Genomic DNA, 21724 nt, shown 5'->3' with positions numbered 1-21724 from the left:
ATACATCCTTGGCTTTCAAATATTTGGCGTTGAGCGTTCCTGATGAAGGTAAATCCAGAAAAGCGCTTCGGACGCATGAACTTTATAATGTGTTGTGTTTATTTTTTAGTGTTGTATGTTTATTATGGTTTTTTTTTATTGTCCCCCTGGTGTCGTCTGAGCTTAATTTTCTTTTTTATAATGTAACCGATGAAGTATCTTGAAAAAGTCGTTCTAGAATAGTATGTTGCAGGACTAAACGAATATTTGAGTTCAGAATACTTCGTTTTTTATCGTTCTGTAAATAACAACAAGGTCGGAGAGAGATCCATACACAAACAAATAGTGTTTTATCCTGCAATTTACCCTTGACACTTTAACGTTTACTCTTTTAACTTCACACCGTGACTTTGATTTTTATAGAAGTCAACATCGCTTAAAACTCGGACCGCGAATTAACTGTGACCAAGCAGTAATATATATCATTATTGTTCGCTCAACAAAGAAACCGGATAACAGGAGACTTTATTAACGAATTGACTGCTTCTTTTTTAATTGGATTTGGGTGTAAAAGCGTTGACCGAATTAAATTTTTCTGCGCTCCATGATACTTAAAAATATGTGTATTCAACGCTTTAACAACCCTATGAAATTACAAAAAGAATCAGTTGAGTCTTGTAATTGCACGTTTATGTTCAAACCAGTCAATTACGAGTTAAATCAAAAATCCTCTTGTTTGCTATTCTGTGCGTAATTGTTTAAACTTGGTCATGGATAGCACGTGCATTGATAGATGTTGCATTTTATTCGGAAATAAATTAAAACTTTTAAAATGCCTCGGCCAATCAAAATTACGGAATCGTTTATCAGTTCTATGTAATGAAATTTTTCGAATATGAATACATCAAAACATTGCTATTAACCTGTTATTTGCACAATAGTTGGATGATTGCAGGATACAATCCATGTCAATTTAGAGAAGACACGTTTTGACACCAGGATGACCAAAATATAAAAGAAAACACACAATAGGCTACGAGTAAAATGTTATATATACTCCATTATGCGGTCAACTGGGTTGTTTAAGTATAAGCAAATAAGTCAATATGATACATGTTGAACTGATTTTTGAACAAATAAATATTTTCTATTTTAAGAAAGCTTAGAAGATGGTACATGTATCAGTATGTGTATTTGTAAATAAACCATTCGAACATGTGTAAGGTTCCAGTCTGGCGATTACTTGAGATCCTTTATTTTCAGGTAAGACATTTGATGTTTAAATATTCTGTCATATAAATACGGCATTGTCAAACCATTGAGGGAATTTTAATTTAGCGTTCGAACACCAACCTCGAGTTTGTTTTTTTTTTTTTGTTTTTTTTTTTTTTTTATGAATGAAATACACTGGTTTACCCAAAGTTAATCGGTGTAAACGACGAACATTCGGCTCTTACTGTGACATATTAACATAAGCATTGTGACCTAGGAAATGTACAGATATGTTCACGAATTCGAAAGTCGTCTATATCGTGCTAAGTAGAACAGGTTCTGAATTCCGGGTAATTTTTTAAATCAAGGCGACAGTAGTTTACTTTTGATTTTGCCATTTGATTAGGGACTTTCCGTTTTGAATTTTCCTCGGAGTTCGGTATTTTTGTTATTTTACTTTTTACCGATTTTCAAATCTCGTAAATCAATTAGGAAAAAGCAAGGTAACAAACAAAAAACTGAGAGAATCGCATGAACTCCAATAGGAGCGAGACCCAAATTTGCATGGACTGGGTAAGCATCTCCTGCATACATGTTTACATTATTATGATAGAATAATAGTCGGCCTCTTGAAATGTTTCTCAATTGATAATTTAGTTAAATTATAAATTAATTTAACTTTACATTGTATGATAAAGTCGTAAACCTTCAAAAGTTTAAAAGTATTGCGAAAGACGAACAAGAGTATATACAAATAAATGATAATGAAACAATAGATTAAAAACAGCAACATGATCGTCTTAAAACGATGAAAAGACAAAAAATAAGACACAACACGTAACAAAGAAAACTAAAAATTGTTTTGAACAACGGAAAGGGGAGGTAAATAAAGGCAACAGTAGTATACCGCTGTTCGAAAAGTGTTTATGAAGGTAGAGTTCTTGCTGAATGAGTGATATTATGAATATATGAATAAAAGATATTAGGTATTTATCTACGACACAATTAACTAGAGGCCGACAGGAAGTCTTCAATATTAATTCAACTCTAAATCTGAATAAAACTTGTGAGTAGTTTATTCTAAAATATCAAAGAACTGCCATCAATACTTTATTCTCCAAAATAACCAACAACAAAAAACAATTCAAATATGACATAAGTCGTGTAACTATTTTCAAATTTATCAAGATATTAGTCGCTTAACTTATGTTTTAAATTTATTTTTCAAAATAGGATTCGTGTGTCTTAATATGTTGAATTCATTCAGAAATTACATTAGTTGTGTATCTATGTACATTTTATTTAGATATGACATTAATTGTTTATCTTTTGTTAAATCCATTTATTCTTATGTTAAATTTATTTAGATATGACATTAGTTAAAGTTATAAACTACAGGTGAATGTCTCTAACACTAAATATTTATCAAATATTTAATTATAATACAATATAAAAACTTTACATTTTTTCACAAATGCTAAGGCTTTCTACCTCAGGAATAGATTACATTAGCTGTATATGGCAAAACTTTTAGGAATGCTCTTCAACTTCGTACTTTAACTTTTTTTTATTCGAGCTTCACTGATGAGTCTTTTGTAGACGAAGCGCACGTCTGACGCAAATACAAAATTTCAATCCTGGTATCTATGATGAGTTTATAATAAAAGAAAGTATATATTATAATATGAAAAAAGAAACAGAACACTTTGAAGGATCAGAAGTTATGACTAATGTGGAGAAAAAATATATGCTCTCAAATTTATCATAAATATTATTCCAATTGAATTGGTCTTCATTCATCTTAACGAGGCCAACGCACATCTTCATTTTTTAGCTGATGTTCGAACGTGTTTGTACTGTAGAAAGAACATGTAATTATCGTATTGAAATACATAAACAAATATGCTTGCTGTTTGGTGTGAGCCAATGCTCCGTGTTGAAGGCCGTACCTTGACCTATAATGGTTTACTTTTATAAATTGTAACTTGGATGGAGAGTTGTCTCATTGGCACTCATACCACATCTTCCTATATCTATAACACATACGTCGTGTAACTAATTTTAAATTTATAAAGATATAAGTAGCTTAACTTATGTTTTAAATTAATTTTTCAAGATAAGACGTTATTCGTATGTCTTAATATGTTGAATTCATTAAGATATAACACTAGTTGTTTATCTATGTACATTTTATTTATAGATATGACATAATTGTGTGTCTTTTGTTAAATCTATTTAATTAATTTTAATGTTATATCTATTTAGATATGACATTAGTTGTGTATCTTATGTTAAAGTTATTTAGATATGAAATTATGTTGTGTATTTAATGTTAAATTACAATGAAAATTCATAATCAGAGATAAGGTAATTATAGTTAACAATATCTGATTTGTGAATTGTCTTTTTCTAAAACCTTAATATATTACCAAAGTTAACTGTAGGTAAATGTCTCTAACACTAATTATTTAACATGTTTAAAGGATTAGAAGTTGTGACTAATGTGGAGAAACAATATATATGCTCCCAAATGTATCATAAATATCATTCCAATTTAATTGTTCTCTTCATTCGTCTTAATGAGGTCAATACGCATCTTTACCATTTCCTTTTTAGCTGATGTTCAAGTGTATTTGTACTGTAGAAAGAACATGTAATTCTCGTATTGGATCACATATACAGAAAGAATTTGAATATTTTTCGTGTGCTTGGTGCTATGATTTTTTGTTCCAAACAACACACAAAACTTTAATTGCATCGGAAATAGTTCATTATCTGTATAATCCAATAGAAAACAGGATAATATTACCTGATATCAATAATCAGACTGACGTAGATAACGTATGCTCAACTCTTGACAAGGATGAATGTCAAAGATGGAAAACATGTTGTCGTGCAGCTTCCGCATGTTGCCAGAAGCAATTATCAATTCCTTTGGGTGATTTAAATAACACATGTGATCGAACATGGGATGGATGGATATGCTGGGACGACACAAATCCAGGACAGCAAGTTTACCAGTCGTGTCCACTCTATCTTACATTTGCAGTGCCTTCCCGTAAGTTTACTTATGCACTGTAAACAAATATAAAACTTATATGATACATCACTCAGATTTGTTAAATTTATATAAAAGATACTGCTTATGACACAATAACGTTTGTGTAAAATGGATTTAATACTTGGAACTGTTTTATGTGTGTTATAGTATTTGTCGGAACCAAGATTTGAAAATTCAACAGAATAAGAAGTTATAAAACAAAAACCAAAAATAATATTCAATGTAACACTAGAAATTTCCCCCGTTTTTTAAATATTCAACAGTAATTCTGTGTAAATCAACATAGAATCTGAATTTTATCAAACTGTAAACATGGGGTCCATACTATATGACTTTTTGTGAAAATAAAAGGTGGCACGTCAAAGAGACATTTACCAATAATGAAAAAAATAGTTTTTAATCACAAGATAAATTAAAGTAATAGATAGTATATACTCCTAGCTAAACAGCATAACTATGGTTTGTATTATAGTAGATGCACACACCATGATATTATTTCAATTTTCATTGATATGCATAGCACATCTCCTTATTTCTATATAGTGGTAACAAAAGGACACAATGATGTCCAATCTGAAACAAAATGAGGTGTAATCGTTATATAATTGTTCTATTTTGAAGGTTAGGCTGGTAAGATCTGCCTATCAAACGCTACATGAGTATATATTGTACTGTTTTTAAAGCTCAAGATGTTAAGACATGCCTATCAAAAGTTATATGAGTACATTGTGTATTATTTTAAAGGTCATGCAGTTAAGACCTGTTTATCAAACGCTACATGAGTACATCTTGTTCTGTTTTACTAAGGTCAAGCTGTTAAGACATGCCTGTCAAACGCTACATGGGAAAGAAGGGAAGGGTTTGAATGGACCGATTATCAACCATGTCTTTATGTTGATGTAAGTGATTTACAAGAACAATAAACGTTTACCCAAACGTCAGTGTATAGAAGACTGGTAGGGACATTATGTGTTTAATTCCTCATTTCTGTTTTGACATATCTTATTTCCACATTGATATTTCTCACTTTTAAGTTGATATGTCTCAGATCCAAGTGGACATTTCTCATTTTCGACTCGATATTTCTCAGTTCAAACTTGACATTTATCACTTTCAACTGACAGTTTTTACTTCCAACCTGGAACTGAGAAATGCCGATTTGAAAGTGAAACATGTCAACTTGGAAATGAGAATTATCAAGTTGGAAATTAAAAAATGCTAACAACAGAATGTCCTTATCGGTCTTCCGTAGAATTGTCCATTTCCGTATTGTATTTATTAACCAGCGCATCTATCTTAATGGTACTTGTACCAAGACAGTCTGGGGACATTTTTTTGTAGGATTTATATATATATATAAACATTCGAAAGATTTGGGATTCTCAATTTTCCAAAACATCTTTCATGGTATATATACAAACAACAAAAGCGCATTTCTGAATTTACCTTCATCATGAAGGTCAAAACCAAATATTTGAAAGCCAAGAATGTATTAAAGCCGAAGTATCCTAAGAGCCAACATAGTAATGTAAAACATGCAAGCACTTATTTCTTATTCTTATTTGTTACACGTTTTAATCACTAGACATGCGGCAATACTATGGCAAAAGAATGTGCTCCTAGAGACATTCGGCAATACTATGGCAGTGGAAAGTGCTCCTCTCTTCACCGATTTGTTCATTTTTTTAGTTACAACAGATATACTTCTTCTAAAGGCTCTTCCTGTCCTGTCGTGTAATGTTGTCATTTTAATGTTATATTTAACATTGCCATAAAAGCAGGAGGTTTGGCTAGCCACAAAACCAGGTTCAACCCACCATTTTTTTCTTTAAAATGTCCTGTACCAAGTCAGGAAAATGGCAATTGTTATCGTATAGTTTGTTTCTGTGTGTGTTGCATTGTCGTTTGTAGTTTGTTCACTTCAGTGTTTCTGTTGTTTCGTTCTCCAAATGTACTATATTGTATTGTTTATTTGCGTAATTCTCTGTCCGTAATGTTGTACTGTATTCATGTCATGTAATGGTGTCATTTTAGTGTTATATTTAAGATTGCCATAAAAGTACGAGGTTTGGCTAGCCACAAAACCAGGTTCAACCCACCATTTTTTTCTTAAAATGTCCTGCACCAAGTCAGGAAAATGGCCATTGTTATATTATAGTTCGTTTCTGTGTGTACATTTCAATGTTGTGTTTCTGTTGTGTCGTAGTTCTCCTCTTATATTCGATGTGTTTCCCTCAGTTTTAGTTTGTTACCCGGATTTGTTTTTTTCTCAATCGATTTATGAATTTCGAACAGCGGTATACTACTGTTGCCTTTATTCTTCATGAAGAATGAATGTCGCTTTTTTAACTCACGTTTTCATAAATGTTTATAGATTTTGTGATTTCAATGTATGTAGTTTGGTAACCATCCATCTTTTTGATCTTAAACGAAAAATACAATAGATGCCGCTAAGTCTACTTCATACCTTAACTCACGCCTACAAATCGACAAATAGCATCTCTTGGAAACGACGCTATATGAAAAAATAGCTTAAAAGATTTTTCCATTGTGAAATGTACATTTTATTAAGAAATATTCAAAACGCACATGCATTCTCTCGGTTGGTTGGATCAGAATTTCATTGGCTGCTCACAAAAAAATCACTGACTTTATGGTCCATATAAGTAAAGTTGAAATCATTTGTTCAATAATTACTTGACGCCATATCAATGTCACCGTTATTGAATATATTTGTTAAATACTTCCATGTATGTGTTCCATTTTTCGTCATCTCAATTCCTTTTTCCGTTTTCTCATACACTTTTATCAGTCAATACGGCTTCAATTATCGAATGTTTACTTGTCGGGTACCGCCTTACAGTCGTAAAAAGACGGAATTGCTTACCATTTTAGAGCACTTTCGTTTTGTGCGAGTGTGCATGTGTTCATGGAGCTAAATATATAGTTTTTCTGAACTGTAACACGCCCTTCTCTGTATTTTTCATAAAAGTATGGCCAACCTTGTATTTCTACTATTTAAGGTTCTCAATGCTCCTTTATATCTCATCTTTTATTAGAAAATAAATATAAAAATAAGATAAAGTAAGGAATGAGGAAGTTTTGTATTAATTGTTTTGGTGACATTATAAAATGTTTTTAAAAATGTTCCGATGATTGTCGCTATTATGCATGTTATAATACAGAAATTACATCTAAAGCAATAGATATATAGCAATAAATTCAGATTATAAGTCTAATTAACCCGTTTATTTCATTATGTAACTGCCATTTTAGGATCTGAAGACATCTATATATATAGGATTTGCGTGTAGTCTTGTCAGCATTGCAGCTTTATTTCCTGCCATTGTTATTTTTATACGATATCAGTAAGTGATTTATTTTGATATATCAATATTTATTGCATGCTTTTTTAGCATTTATAACTGGAATTTGATTTTGTTAAATACTTTACCAATATTTGATCAAGACAATAAAATCATAATATATACAATGTACCCAAAACTGTGCACTCCGATAGTTTAATAAATTTATAACGTATTTTTAAATATACCGTCCAACGAGTACTGTACTGTTACTTTTGTCACATGGATCATAATATCTATCAAATGATACTTCATTAGATTTTCCTTTTCTTCATGTCTGAAGGGTTAATTGAGATACAAAATACTCCTCAGACCGACTCAAATTAAGTTTATTATATTGATATAAAGACATGAATAATAATAGAGCCCATTCATTAATCAGTTTACTGAGCTGAAAATGTTCATGCTTTTAATTCTAAAATAATAAACAAGTCTGGATTTATAATCTTTAAGAGAAATATGTGCTTGCAATATATTTCTATAAGACGATGAACAGATAGACATATATGTGCTTTATATTACTTTAAGACGATGAAAAGACATACATATATGTGATTTATATTTCTATAAGACGACCAAAAAGACAGACTCGTATGGGCTTGATATTTCTATAAGACGATGAGCAGACAATCATAGATGTGTTTTGTATTTCTATAAGACTATGTAAAGACAGAAAAAGATTGTGCTTCATATTTCTATAAGACAATGAACAGACTGACACATATATGCTTTATTTCTCTATGAGACGATAAACACACATACATACATATACTTGCAATATATTTTTATATAAGACTATGAACAGACATACATACATATGCTTTATTTTTCTAAAAGACGATGAACAGACTGGAACATATTTATCAGTTATGGACAGTACGTTGTAAAAAAGTCTCTTTTAAAAAACGCATTTGACTAACAGGTCGAACAACTGATGTTCTTAACTCTACTATTTAGAAAAATAGCGTCCATATACTTAAAAAAAGAAACAAGGCTTTCGGTAAATGGAATACCATTTGAATCACGTGGTCGTAATAACCAATGAAAAAAAAGAAGAATGCAACACCATCTGTAATATATGACCATGAACAGAACAACATACACATGCTTTATATTTTTTATAAAAGAGAGGCGAAAGATACCAAGGGGAAGTCGAAAATAAAATGACAACGCCATGGCTAAAAAAAGACCAACGGACAAACAAAAGTACACTAGACACAACATAGAAAACTAAAAACACGAACCCCACCAAAACCTGGGGGTGATCTCAGGTACTCCGAAAGGGTAAGTAGATCCTGCCCCACATGTGGCACCCGTCGTGTTGCACGTGTAAGTACAAACCTCGTTGATAAGTATAGTTCGGTAGATCACATTTGGTGAAAAGAGGACGAGATTGTAGTTATGACAATTGGAACATATCCGTCGTCATCTGTGAAACGAATATTACATAACGGTAAACCAACTTGTGATGGCGTCCGTAAAATTTACTAAGGGATGATTTCAACTCCAACATTTGGAACTCTTGGTTTAGAAGCTTCCTTGTGAGCAGCAACCCTCTATCAAGAAAATCATGAGACGATAAACAGACTGACATATGTGTGCTTTATCTTTAAATGCACATACAATACACAATACATGTAGACTTGAAATAGACATAAATGGGAGACTTGCAAGTCATTTCTTTTCTGTTTTAGTTGAGTTCTAAATGCAGGTACAAACTATACCCAGAACAATGTTTGTATGCATTTATCACAAAGAATTAAAACTTATCCCAAACAGGGTATAATAAATTCTATAATGTTATACAGATGTTCAGGTTTTGCTAACATCACAAGTATGTGAAAAATATGCAACTAAGTTGAAGACTTCATTCAAACAGATAACATTTAAAATAGAGATGCTGTGATTGTTTTAATATTATATCTTCATATTGGATTATATGCATTTTTATGTAACTTATTACAGATATTATACCTTTGTTATTCATGCTTCCACATTTCATTGCAGAGCACTCCGCAAACAACATAGAATTCGTCTACATATCAATTTTTTCTTGTCACTATTGCTCAAGGAAAGTGCCGTTGCATTGTGGGATATGTTGGTGACATATGAACGCATAACTAACAGCGACACTAGCAGCACTGTTCTGGCTCAGAATGGAGTAAGATTTTTATTTGTAACAATTATTAAAATAAAATAATCATGAAATATATTTGAATATAATTAGCTTTTTGCTAAGTAATACTAGTGCATAGTTCGAGTTTAATTCTTTATATGTCTTAAATGAAAGATCTAGTATCACCTCCATGCAAAAACTGACTTTGTTCAATATAAGTTGGCTGTGTTTTCCTAAGATAACCTGTCGAAAAAGTAATTTCAATCTTCCATTTCGCACGTATTTGTCAAGATATGATATTACAAAAAAAAAACATCAACATTTTTTGTCTGACTTGATCCGGTTTTTTTTTGTCTGACTTGATCCATTTTTTTTGTCTGACTTGATCCGGGTTTTTGTCTGACTTGATCCGGGGTTTTGTGTGACTTGATCAGGTTTTTTCTGTGACTTGATCAGGTTTTTTTGTGTGACTTGATCAGGTTTTTTTTGTGACTTAATGCGGTTTTTTGTGTGACTTGATCCGGTTTTTTGTGTAACTTGATCCGGTTTTTTGTGTGACTTATTCAGGGTTTTTTTGTGTGACTTGATCCGGTTTTTTGTGTGACTTGATCAAGTGTTTATCTGACTTGATCATGGGGTTTTTTTTGTGACTTGATCCGGTTTTTTGTGTAACTTGATCCGGTTTTTTGTGTGACTTATTCAGGGTTTTTTTGTGTGACTTGATCCGGTTTTTTGTGTGACTTGATCAAGTGTTTATCTGACTTGATCCTGGTTTTTTTGTCTGACTTGATCAGGTTTTTTTGTCTGACTTGATCCGTTTTTTTTGTCTGACTTGATCCGTTTTTTTTTTGTCTGACTTGATCAGGTTTTTTGTGTGACTTGATCAATTTTGATCCGGTTTTTTTTTGTCTGACGTTTTTTTTTTTTTGTCTGACTTGATCAGGTTTTTTGTGTGACTAGATCAGGTTTTTAGTCTGACTTGATCAGGTTTTTAGTCTGACTTGACCAGGTTTTTTGTCTTGACTTGATCAGGTTTTTTGAAAAGATGCACGTTGTCACCTATGTAATTTTTATGTGCATTTTAATTTGATTTGATACTTTTTTCATTAATACTTCCCTTTTTTAACACATTAATATTGCTTTCTTGCTTATGGAAAAATGTATAGGAACAAAACTTGACTATTTTGTAATAAAGTAATCTTTTATAAAAGATGAAGTTCATAACAGACATAAAGACATAAGAACATTTTACCTTTTCATTATGAAAGATTTAATTATTCTAATTTCTTCTGTCGATGTAACATTATAGAAATCCAGCAATCAAGCGATATTAATTCAGATTATTTTAATGAGAAGTAATCTGATTAAAGTCTGGTAAGTATCGACAGAGCCTTCAATTATACAAACATAGTTCTTTGAAATATATTCAATTCATCACAGTGCACTTTCAGATAAAGACGCAGTATAAAGACAGAAATAGAACATACATATAGAAATAAAGTACTTTTTGAAATAATGTCTGTTTAGCTTTGTTAATTTAAGACAAAAAGTACGATATCGGATATCTTATTGTTTAAAAAAACACACTTGTCAAAGAACTGAAGTATTGTATTTAAAGCGCATTCCTAGATTAACATCATGTGGTGCCATCGATGTGAAAAGTTTCGACATAGCCTCTCCTTCCCCCCAAAAAGAGAATGAAATACACCTTATACCTATATACACTGTTATATAGATATAAGAAGATGTGGTATGAGTGCCAATGAGACAAATTTCCATCCAAGTCAAAATTTATAAAAGTAAACCATTATACCTTTATTTACACAGGCTGGATGTAAAATATTGTCCTTTCTAAAAATATATGCTAAAGGTGCCAGTTTCACTTGGATGTTTTGTGAGGGTTATTATTTACACCGACTGATGAGTGATGCCTTCTCTCCACCTCGTTCACTAATACCTATATTTGTTGCAGGATGGGGTAAGTTATGAAATCAATGTTATAACAAAAGTATTACATTTCTTTATGCGAGCGTTGCCGAATATTGTATTTATATTCGAATTGTAATTATTGATATCAAAGAGGATAGAGAGAATATAGATTATATAATTCAATGTCATATGAAAAACAAAATAATGAATAATACCACCAATTTGTTCAAGGAAATGATCTTACAAATTTACATTTGTATACTTCTGTGTGACCATTCTGGGTGCTTGTTCAACTGTAGCTACCAGGTCTATTCAATATAAAATTAAGAGTTTTTGTATGGTTGGCAATGAGACAACTATTCACTAGTGACCGGTAAAGGGCAATGATATAAGGCTTGTTATACGTACAAACAAAATATCTAACACTTTCCTTTGACAGAGAGGATTCGGCATCAAATTGAGGTTTCAATAAGTCAATGAATTTCAGCAAAGAGAATAAAAGGAAATATGAAGTAGCTTATAGGTCAATGAAACATAGAAAAACCAAAAGACGTCTAGATGTCAACAAATAGTTCTCTGTACATTTAAATCAGCTACTTGAAAACACTTTTATTTATAATTCCCTATTAGCTACAAATCGTTAATAAGAGTCCTATTTGAAATGAAGCTATGCATATTATTAATTTGGGGCAGCGCAAAACTGTTGCCTTACCTATGTTTTGCAGTACAAAATGTTCCACCACGATGACAAATAAATCAATAAGAGTGAGAGTGGAGTATTCCATATGATGATTTACGATACAATTGGCCTAAACTATTGTTCACGATATATATTTCAATTTAACGGCAAACAGTAGCTGAAAATTGAATCTGACGAATGACTTTTGGGCTAGTTTAATGCTATTATAGTAGTAGAAAAAAATTTCTTTACGTTTGACGATAAAACCCATTCCTAACCTCTGAATTTTTCAAAATTTTCCATAACTTTGACATAAATTGCTTAAGTTTAAATGCTTTACATGATTTTTTAAATAAATACCTTGCTATCTTTTCAGCCATTCCTTTTGTGTCAACATTAATTTATGCAGTTCTTCGGATTGTGTATGCAAATGAAAGGTAGGAATAAGTTGCATTCAGTTAAATGCTTATATTTTCTTGAATATTTACAGATATCACATTGTCTCAAAATAATTTTTTTCTAAACTTCATCATAGTGTCTTGTGGATTGAAAATGAATATATAAACATATAACATGAAATGATATGGATTTTATATTTTAGCTGTTGGTCAACCAGTTATGGTCATTTTGAGTGGATCTTTGATGCTCCTAATCTTGCATGCCTTCTTGTGAGTATACACGCCATTAAAGACAACATTCATTATTTATATTGCTCATTTTTAAATGAAATAAGATACATAAGCGAGCTTTTTCTACTTTTAAAATGCACTTTTTAAATTCCATTAATTTGTATAAGATTGATTAATCATTATAAACTAGATAATATTGAGCTCACATCTGTGTGTATACTTCTATACTTCCAAACTTTAAGTCCAGGACGCAGTGCTACAAAATCACTCCTTTATGCATGATCTATTTTTCTTGCCTTGTAGGTGAACTTAATATTTCTGTGCAATATATTACGTATTTTGCTGACACAGATTCAGTCCCATCCAAATGAACCGAGTCACTTCAGGTACGAAATTGATTTAATACTTTTAAAAACAGAAACAGGTAGAATGTGATGCTTTGCCGGCCATTTCTACCCTGTTTAAAGCAGAGTAAAAATAAATTTATATTTCCAGACAATGCATGGTTGTTTTCTGTGTACTGTAACTCTTGCAACTGTTTCAAATGAAACATTTTGGGTAAAAACCAACCATTCTGAATTTGTAACAGACGCCGTAAGCATTCTGTGGCATGTATTCTTTATTGACGTCTTTTAATCTCGTAAGTTTAGATTTGCACCAGATAATCAATAAAAATAAAGAGATGTGGTAAGATTTTTCAATGAGACAACTAATAACCAAAAGAATAAAGGGCAAGGATGTAAACAGCAACCGAAACCATATGGCCTTCAACAATAGGCAAATCCATTCGCACGTCCCGGGTAACAAAGTGTGAAACAATTCCACAGCGATAACTAACGGCCTAATCTAGGCCTATCAGTGACACACATATGGTTTAGAGGTTTCTGTTTTGCGACAAGCATATTCAGAAGAATTGTTGAAATTGTAATAACAAAACTAAGAAATGCGTAGTAACATATCGAAAATCAAATATAAGTCGCACTGGAGGTAATTATATAACCGTACTAATAATTTTTTTTCAGACAGGTCTTTGATTTGCCTCCGAAGTGTATGACCGCTAACGTCACTACTAAAAATATTAAAGGTATTTGGTTCTCTTCTAGATGTCTCTCTGTAGTTTTTGCTGAGATGTACATTAAAATTTTGTTCTTTTTCAGTCAGAAAAAATGTCTGAAACACTGTTTATTTTGCTCACACATTGTTGTCAATATAATGGAATTACATATGACTGTCATACAAGTGAGAGGTTGAGCTAGCTATAAAACCAGGTTTAATCCACCATTTTCTACATAAGGAAATGCTTGTACCAAGTCAGGAATATGACAGTTGTTTTCCATTCGTTTGATGTTTTTGAGCTTTTATTTTACCATTTAATAAGGGACTTTCGTTTTGAATTTTCCTTGGAGTTCGGTATTTTTGCTATTTTACTTTTTTATACACTCTAGAGCAATTCACAATTTCAGTGTTCTTATCGGATTATTTAGAAATATGCAACGTATATATCCATGATTTCCTAAACATACTAATATCTATTGCAGAAGGGCAGTTAAAGCGACATTTGTGTTGATTCCACTGTTCGGGGTTCAGTTATTTGTCACTATATATAGAATTCCTACATCATCCCCTGGTGGTCTGGAATACGAGAGATTTTCTATTGTTACTAACAATCTTCAGGTGAGACATTTGAAACGTCTGTCGGTACATTTTTGAGATAAACTATAATAGAAAATGGAAGTATTATTTAAATTATAACTATTTCATTACCAATTGCATCTCATTATTTTGCTATGTTTCGTCTTTTTTTATATAAATTTTTTAACAACTTTTAAAAACGGCATCATATTTTGACTTAATATCGTTCTCGCGTATTGTAACAGAAAACCTGTAATATGACATTACACGGCATTGTATTCAAGTATTATATCTAAAAGACATAACAGACAATTAAGTAGATACAGAAATTGCTTGGTATCGGCAATCATCGGCTCTTTTTGACAAATTTTCAAAATAGCTGAAATAGCATGAATAAATTACCTTCATTGTATTTGGCAAAACTCTTGGAATTTGGGGTCCTCAATTTTCTTCAACTACGTATTTTTTTTTTTGGCTTTTATAGCTTTTGTGATTCTAGCGTCACTGATTCGTCTTTGTAAATGAAATGCGCGCGTCTGACGTATATGTTATGCCTTGTATCTATGTTGAGCTTAATCATAAATGCATAATACCGATTTCTTCAATACCCATAACACGTGTTCTTTGAACAGGCAAACTGCTAACCAAGAATTGAGAAGCCAAATACATAACTTGCACAGGGGCCTCGGTGGCCGAGTGGTCTAAGTAGTTACTACTGTAATCACTAGCCAGTCAACACTTAGGTTGTGAGTTCGAACCCCGCTCGTGCGGGTGCACTCGACTCCAATCTTAATTAACTAGGATTGTCAGTTTTCCTATCGAAGGTCAGTGGTTTTCTCCGGGCACTCCGGCTTCCTCCACCAATAAAAACTGGCCGCCACGAAATAGCCCCAAAGCGGTGCTTAAAAGTGGCGTTAAAACACCAAAAATCAAAAATCAATCATAACTTGCACAGATTTATGAAAATTTTCTGCACAGAGTATCTGCACCACATTTGTTATTCTTTTATCCTTAACACTCAAAAATATAAAAGTTCTGAAAGGTTTACAATATCACCAATGTAGCAGAACTTCAAATATCGAAAAATGTAAATACATATTATATGTAAAAAATGATATTTCCAAATACACACTGTTTGAGAATTTTACTAGTACACACATACACTGTTTGAGTATTTTACAAATATACATACATACAATGTTTGAGTATTTTCTTTTAGTCTGTAATTGGTCGTCAGTGGTTTCGATATAGTCTCAGTAAACACACCAATACAGTGTCGGATGTACTATTTTATGTTTAATATGTTGTTGTCTTGCTGTCTCTTGTTTCATATAAATGTAAAATAAATGTTGTACTATAAAACTTATTCTATTGAAGCATACTTTTATTACAGGGGTTCTTTGTAGCGTTGATATTTTGCTTCCTTAATAATGAGGTAAGCAGCCATATACAACTTCAAAGATGTTTTAATAAACTAGTAAGTTTTCTTTCCCTTCTTTAAATTATCCTTCAAAGCATAATTTAACTTAAATTTTCATTGTTTTGCATAAGGATACGATTTTTTCTATTACTGCAGTACAGTTTGAAATTGTGTTTTATTTTATTTTTTTTATTTGGGGGGAGGGTTGCGGTCAGAGTTTGTAATTTGATTTTGAGTACAAATCAGGGATTTCCGAATTAATAGCATGCGATCAAATCAGTTTTATTATTATATCCAATTTATTTATATAAATAAGTAAATGAGTACAATCGACGAATAATCTCCTATTTCACATAAATTCAGCATAACACATATGCATGGATTTTTTTGTGTACTGCAGTTCAAACGTCCTGACTTTTTACAAAAAAAGCTATTTACAATATAGAAATGGACACATGTATCAAAAGACCTAAACATATAGCTATGTCGATCAAATTTCACCTTTTTAATTTAATGTTTATTGCGGTTTTGAATTCATTTTACAAAAACCTCGCAGTAGTATGGCACAACAGAAATCACTGAATTCTAATAAAATGGCCACAAGAACAAGGAACTCGTAGATTTGATCAATATTATACATGCTTGCTTATATTTCTATCTGTAATATCTTAATTTTGTCATATAAAAATAACGAGATGGGTATGATAACTAATGAGACAATATCCATTAGAGTCCAAGAGATGGACAAAAGATACCAACATTCAAACTCATAAGTCGAAAATAAACTGACAACGCCATGGCTAAAAAAGAAAAAGACAAACAGACAAACAATAGTACACAAAACACAACATAGAAAAACTAAAGACTGAGCAACACGAACCCCACCAAAAAAACTGGGGGTGATCTCAAGTGCATCGGAAGGGTAAGCAGATCCTGCTCAACATGTGGCACCCGTCGTGTTGCTCATGTTAGTACAAACCCGGTAATAAGTCTAATTCGGTAGGTCACATTCGGGAAAAGGGGACGGGATTGTAGTTACGACATTATGAACATATCCGCTATCATCTGTGAACGACGTGGTGTAAGCACCTATAGGCCACCCGAAGACATACCAATAGTCAGGCAAAAAAGGCCCGACATGAAAAAATGTGAAACAATTCAAACGACAGAAACAACAGCCAGATTTATGAGGAGAAAAAAGAAATAAAAGATATGACAGACAGGTACCAAAACAGCCAATAAACTTCATACTCCTGACTTGGGACAGGCACACACATATTGTGGCGGGGATATTAGCATGTTGGTGAGTGCTCACCATCACCCCTTACCTTTGACAGTCGACAGCGCAATATCAGCAAACAGTAAAAATATTTTGGAAATAGATTGTCTCATACGAGTGGCACGAAGCACAAAACACAGCAAACATGAAGACCAAAAAAAAGGGAAGTACTGATCTAAGAGTACAAGCAGTTACTGAAAGTGTATGTTCAACGCAAATAACAACAAATAAATAACGAATGTTCTCCAAGACTACAGTATCGATCAGTGTTTGATTCCCGTTCGATAACTGTGAAATGGATTACTTCCATTGCATGTAATTAAAACAATAAACAGAAAAAGTAAACATTTTGTTTCAAAACAAAATAAACCTTTGGTTACAGGTGATTTCAAATATTCGACGGTCATGGCGCCGAAGGGTACGTGACAGAGGAGCATCACATTCCAGGAGAACAGACTTGACATCAGTCAATATGTCCTTGACATCTAGAACTGACGCAGACTTCCATTGTGTTAATAAACCTTTGTGTGACACTAAGAATGAAAACGGAGGCAGCAGTCTTGATAAAGGTGACAACATGTTTTGTCCTTATGACGAAAGTTCTATGAAAAGAAAACATAATACTGACATTTCAAACTTATAACAGTTCGATGTGATGTGGATCATATTTTGATTTCTTCGGTTTTTTTTTTATTATATTTGTCATACTCCGTATTTATGACGATGGAGAAGTCTTCTTTGTAATATATACTGAGGATCATTGATATGTTTACAATTAAAAACTTTTTTTATAAGTGTATCATTTTTATTTTCCATTTAATTTTTCAAATTTGATTCAAACTCCTTTAAAGTAGTTCCTTTTAAACAGTTTTAAGCACGTAAATGATTCAGTGATATTTTACAAAATCACTACCGATGTTTTGAATTAGAAATAACACTTCATAAATTCGTTGCGTTCGAAGAGCTTTTCTGGATTTTCTTTCCTCGGGAACGCTCAAACCAAAACCAAACATTTGAAAGCCAATAATGTATAAATACTTTGATACGTCAGTTATATGATCAAAAGGGAAATAAAAAGAAAAGCCAAATCCACTTAAATCCACACAAATGAAAGTTTATTTTTTTCGTGAAAACATCTATAATATTGGCACTACATAAAGATTGAACAATGCAACAACTGGTAGGTTGTTGTTACGAAATACAAAACAAAACAAAACACCATTTTATTAATTTCGTGTGTCTGACGCGCTTTTTACCAAAATAATGTTAGTACTGAGGCACTGACTTCTAAAATGGTGATACCCTCGAGGACAATTTTTATTTTTGTATTGACTTTCATCATGAACGCTTAAAACTTTACATTTGAAAGCGCAGGATGTATAAAAACGTAGAAATGTTTGAAGCAACACGACCGAAATTAAACTAAGAAGCTAAATTCATCTTAGATCAATTTTGCCACAGGGAGTTGGAACCTTAGTCTAATGATAATTTCTCAATTAATTAATTAATTTAAAAAATTATATTTATTTATCATGTCAGTACCACAGCATTGACTACTGAGCTGATGATACAATACCCCCAGTGGTAGTAAATGAAAATTAATATTTATGAAATATATAAAGACTTAAAATTAAAGTGACAGTTGCTTTGGTTTGTCGAATTGGGAATAAGGCCAAAGAGTGGGTTTGTCATAAAATTATCAAAATGAAATATTTTAGTAAACTTTATTTGTTTTTAATCAATATATTTTGTTTCAATAGTCTCATAGCATGTTAAATAAATAGGGAAACAGAATTTTGTCGGTAATTATACAGGAAATCAAAAGTAGAAATCAAAATTCTATCAAATGTTGACTATGTGATCGGATCATCTAGTTTACATTTTTATAAGCCAACAAAAAAAAAATAGAGCGAAAAACGTTTTGGAAATTAGTCGGGTTATTCTACACAATGCACTGAATAAACGGTAAAATAACATGAAATGTTCAAATGCTATAGAATTAAAAGTACGGATTGGAAATTAAATTCGTCCATAAGTCTAATAAGTAATGTAATTGCATGATGACATTTCCCAGCATGGAAAAGTGCGTATAAAGTTGTGATAATCTGAAGATACGGGATTGATAATCTAATAATAGACCAGTTTCTGTTTTAATGATTTTTTATCTAGTTGAAACCTACATAGATTGATACCTTCATTATGATTTCTAGGGATAAGATATTCCTTAGTTTCGGTTCATTTTCATGAACGTTATTCTTTCATGGGCATAAACTTTCCTATGGTAATACTATTTATAAAGAAAAAAAATAATTTAAAAATGCCTTTATTAACATTAAACGGTACTCATTTCACTGGGACGTTAATGTTCCGAAATTAATCAATGGTGAAGCTGCCTAGATTACATTGTATGAATGAATTACTTATCAGGATACATATATATATATATATATGTGTTGTTTTTCATAATTTTTCTCTTCTTCATTACTAATTAACATTGGAAATAGCAAAAATATACATAAAAAAAACAGGAAAAACAGTCCCGTCAATCTAGTTTAGGTATTGTTGACAGTAGATTAGGATAACAGTAGTTTACCGATGCCCAAATCTTGTAATACAATTAGGGAGAGAAAAGTCTAAATCACAAGCAAATTATCAGGGAATCTCATGAGCTCCAAAAGGAACGAGATCGGTTGTGTCGACAGGGTAAGTGTCCCCTGCTATGTATGCATCACCCGCTATGTGAATTCACTCACAGTCAAAATGTCACAATCAGGAATACGACACACTCGGTTAAATTACAGATCAGACGATTGTGCTGGTATTTAAAAATTTGAGACCGCGAAAACATGTCGTTCACAAATCTTTTACCAACACATCGTATCGGTCTACCAATTTGTGATGGTGACATAAAACTTAGGTAGTGTCCATAACAGACATTCTTCCTCATAAGTCTGTTGGAGAAGTTTTGTGTAAGATGCACACGACAGTTAATGAAGCTTGTATACTGTGAACATGCACGAACGTAACGTTTTAACTAAGATAACTAATTTAAGAAGCACATTCAGGAGCAATACACAAAGTTCAACTGCATATGGGATATACATTTCCCAACTCATTCGGTATTCAAGAGATTGCAGCTGCTACTCAGACTTTATGAAACGTCACCAGTGTCTGAGTAGAATATTGATGAACCAGGGTTATGTCAAAGAACGGCTCGTCCTTTTTCTAAAAAAAAGTCCATCGGAAGATACCAAGACCTTGATGATAAATATTCCGTATCAACTTCACAAATAATACATGATGGTCTTGAAGTATAGATTCTAGGTACTGATGTTGTTTATCATCTTCATACCGTGTTATATTGTTCTTTTCATTTGTCTTTGTATATTTTTAACCTTTACTGTTTAGTCGATTTTTTGTTATATACTTCTGGCGTGGCTCGATATAAATACATCCCGCCATTGTGTTATTGTGCTGTGGTATTTTTTGTATTTTTGTATTCTTTTCTTTCATTTTTACTCATGTACTTTGTCTACAGAGTGTCTATATGCCAATTTTTGTTTGTTTTTTGTTGAAATAGTATTTTGTTTTATAGTAATTAGGATTATAAACTTTGTTGACTGCTGTACTCCAATTTTTGACATTCTTACCTTTTATGTCTGTTTGTTTTGCTCCATCATTGTTGTCAATATAATGGAATCAATGCGACTGTCATACAAGTGAGAGGTTTAGCTAGCTATAAAACCAGGTTTAATCCACCATTTTCTACATAAGGAAATGCATGTTCCAAGTCAGGAATATGACAGTTGTTTTCAATTCGTTTTGTGTTTGATTTTTTTTATTTTGCCCTTTGATAAGGGACTTTCCGTTTTGACTTTTGCTTGGAGTTCGGTATTTTTGTTATTTTACTTTTAATTAATGTGGAAAATATATTTTCTTCGGGATAGGAAGCTTATTTTTACTAACAGATACAAAACAAAAGCAGATATGGTATGATTGCCAATTAAAACTATCAATCAGAGTTCAAATGTAGTCGATGTTACCAATACGTGTGATCCATATCATTTCCATTACCAGAAATACTATTTTACTATACTCTGATTTCTCACGTCGTTTAAACGTTTTATGAGCTAACTGGATCACTGTATTTTTGAACTGATTAAGTAATTGTGAATGCTGGACATTTTTCAAACACCCGTCTTTGTATTTATGAACATAATCCCTGCGTAAAGAAATATATTAATTGTATCATTTAAAAGCAGTTATCGATACAGTCATAAGGAATTTACCCCCATTAGAATATTCATCCCCTAAAACCAAACACGTTGACGGAAAGATAACGATTGGAATCGAGTGTATTATAGGCAACCGTACGGCCTTCAACAATGAGAAAATCCCATACCGTATTGTCGGCTATAAAAGA

General features: G+C 32.1%; 1 protein-coding gene across 2 annotated transcripts in view; it reads left to right on the top strand.

The window, feature by feature from the left end:
* The window catches only part of LOC127731102 (calcitonin gene-related peptide type 1 receptor-like), a 33698-nt gene extending 15598 nt beyond the window's left edge, over nucleotides 1–18100 (top strand). Inside the window, exons 2-13 of one of the 2 annotated variants that reach the window (XM_052239970.1) lie at nucleotides 1137–1242; nucleotides 3808–4249; nucleotides 5060–5151; nucleotides 7529–7620; nucleotides 9625–9778; nucleotides 11561–11711; nucleotides 12718–12778; nucleotides 12943–13009; nucleotides 13274–13356; nucleotides 14509–14644; nucleotides 15996–16037; nucleotides 17684–18100. In XM_052239970.1, the coding sequence (XP_052095930.1) occupies nucleotides 1195–1242; nucleotides 3808–4249; nucleotides 5060–5151; nucleotides 7529–7620; nucleotides 9625–9778; nucleotides 11561–11711; nucleotides 12718–12778; nucleotides 12943–13009; nucleotides 13274–13356; nucleotides 14509–14644; nucleotides 15996–16037; nucleotides 17684–17944 (1629 nt within the window). In that variant the 5' untranslated portion in view covers nucleotides 1137–1194 and the 3' untranslated portion in view covers nucleotides 17945–18100. Of the gene's footprint in view, nucleotides 1–1136; nucleotides 1243–3807; nucleotides 4250–5059; nucleotides 5152–7528; nucleotides 7621–9624; nucleotides 9779–11560; nucleotides 11712–12717; nucleotides 12779–12942; nucleotides 13010–13273; nucleotides 13357–14508; nucleotides 14645–15995; nucleotides 16080–17683 lie in introns of both variants that reach the window. The other variant, XM_052239969.1, reaches the window with a different exon arrangement.
* Nucleotides 18101–21724: the final 3624 nt, after the last annotated feature.

This window comes from Mytilus californianus, unplaced genomic scaffold (genome assembly GCF_021869535.1).
Source record: "Mytilus californianus isolate M0D057914Y unplaced genomic scaffold, xbMytCali1.0.p SCAF_2, whole genome shotgun sequence".
NCBI classification, from domain to species: domain Eukaryota; kingdom Metazoa; phylum Mollusca; class Bivalvia; order Mytilida; family Mytilidae; genus Mytilus; species Mytilus californianus.
The sequence above is the reverse complement of the archived record's forward strand: the minus strand, read 5'-3'. Positions and strand labels throughout refer to the sequence as shown.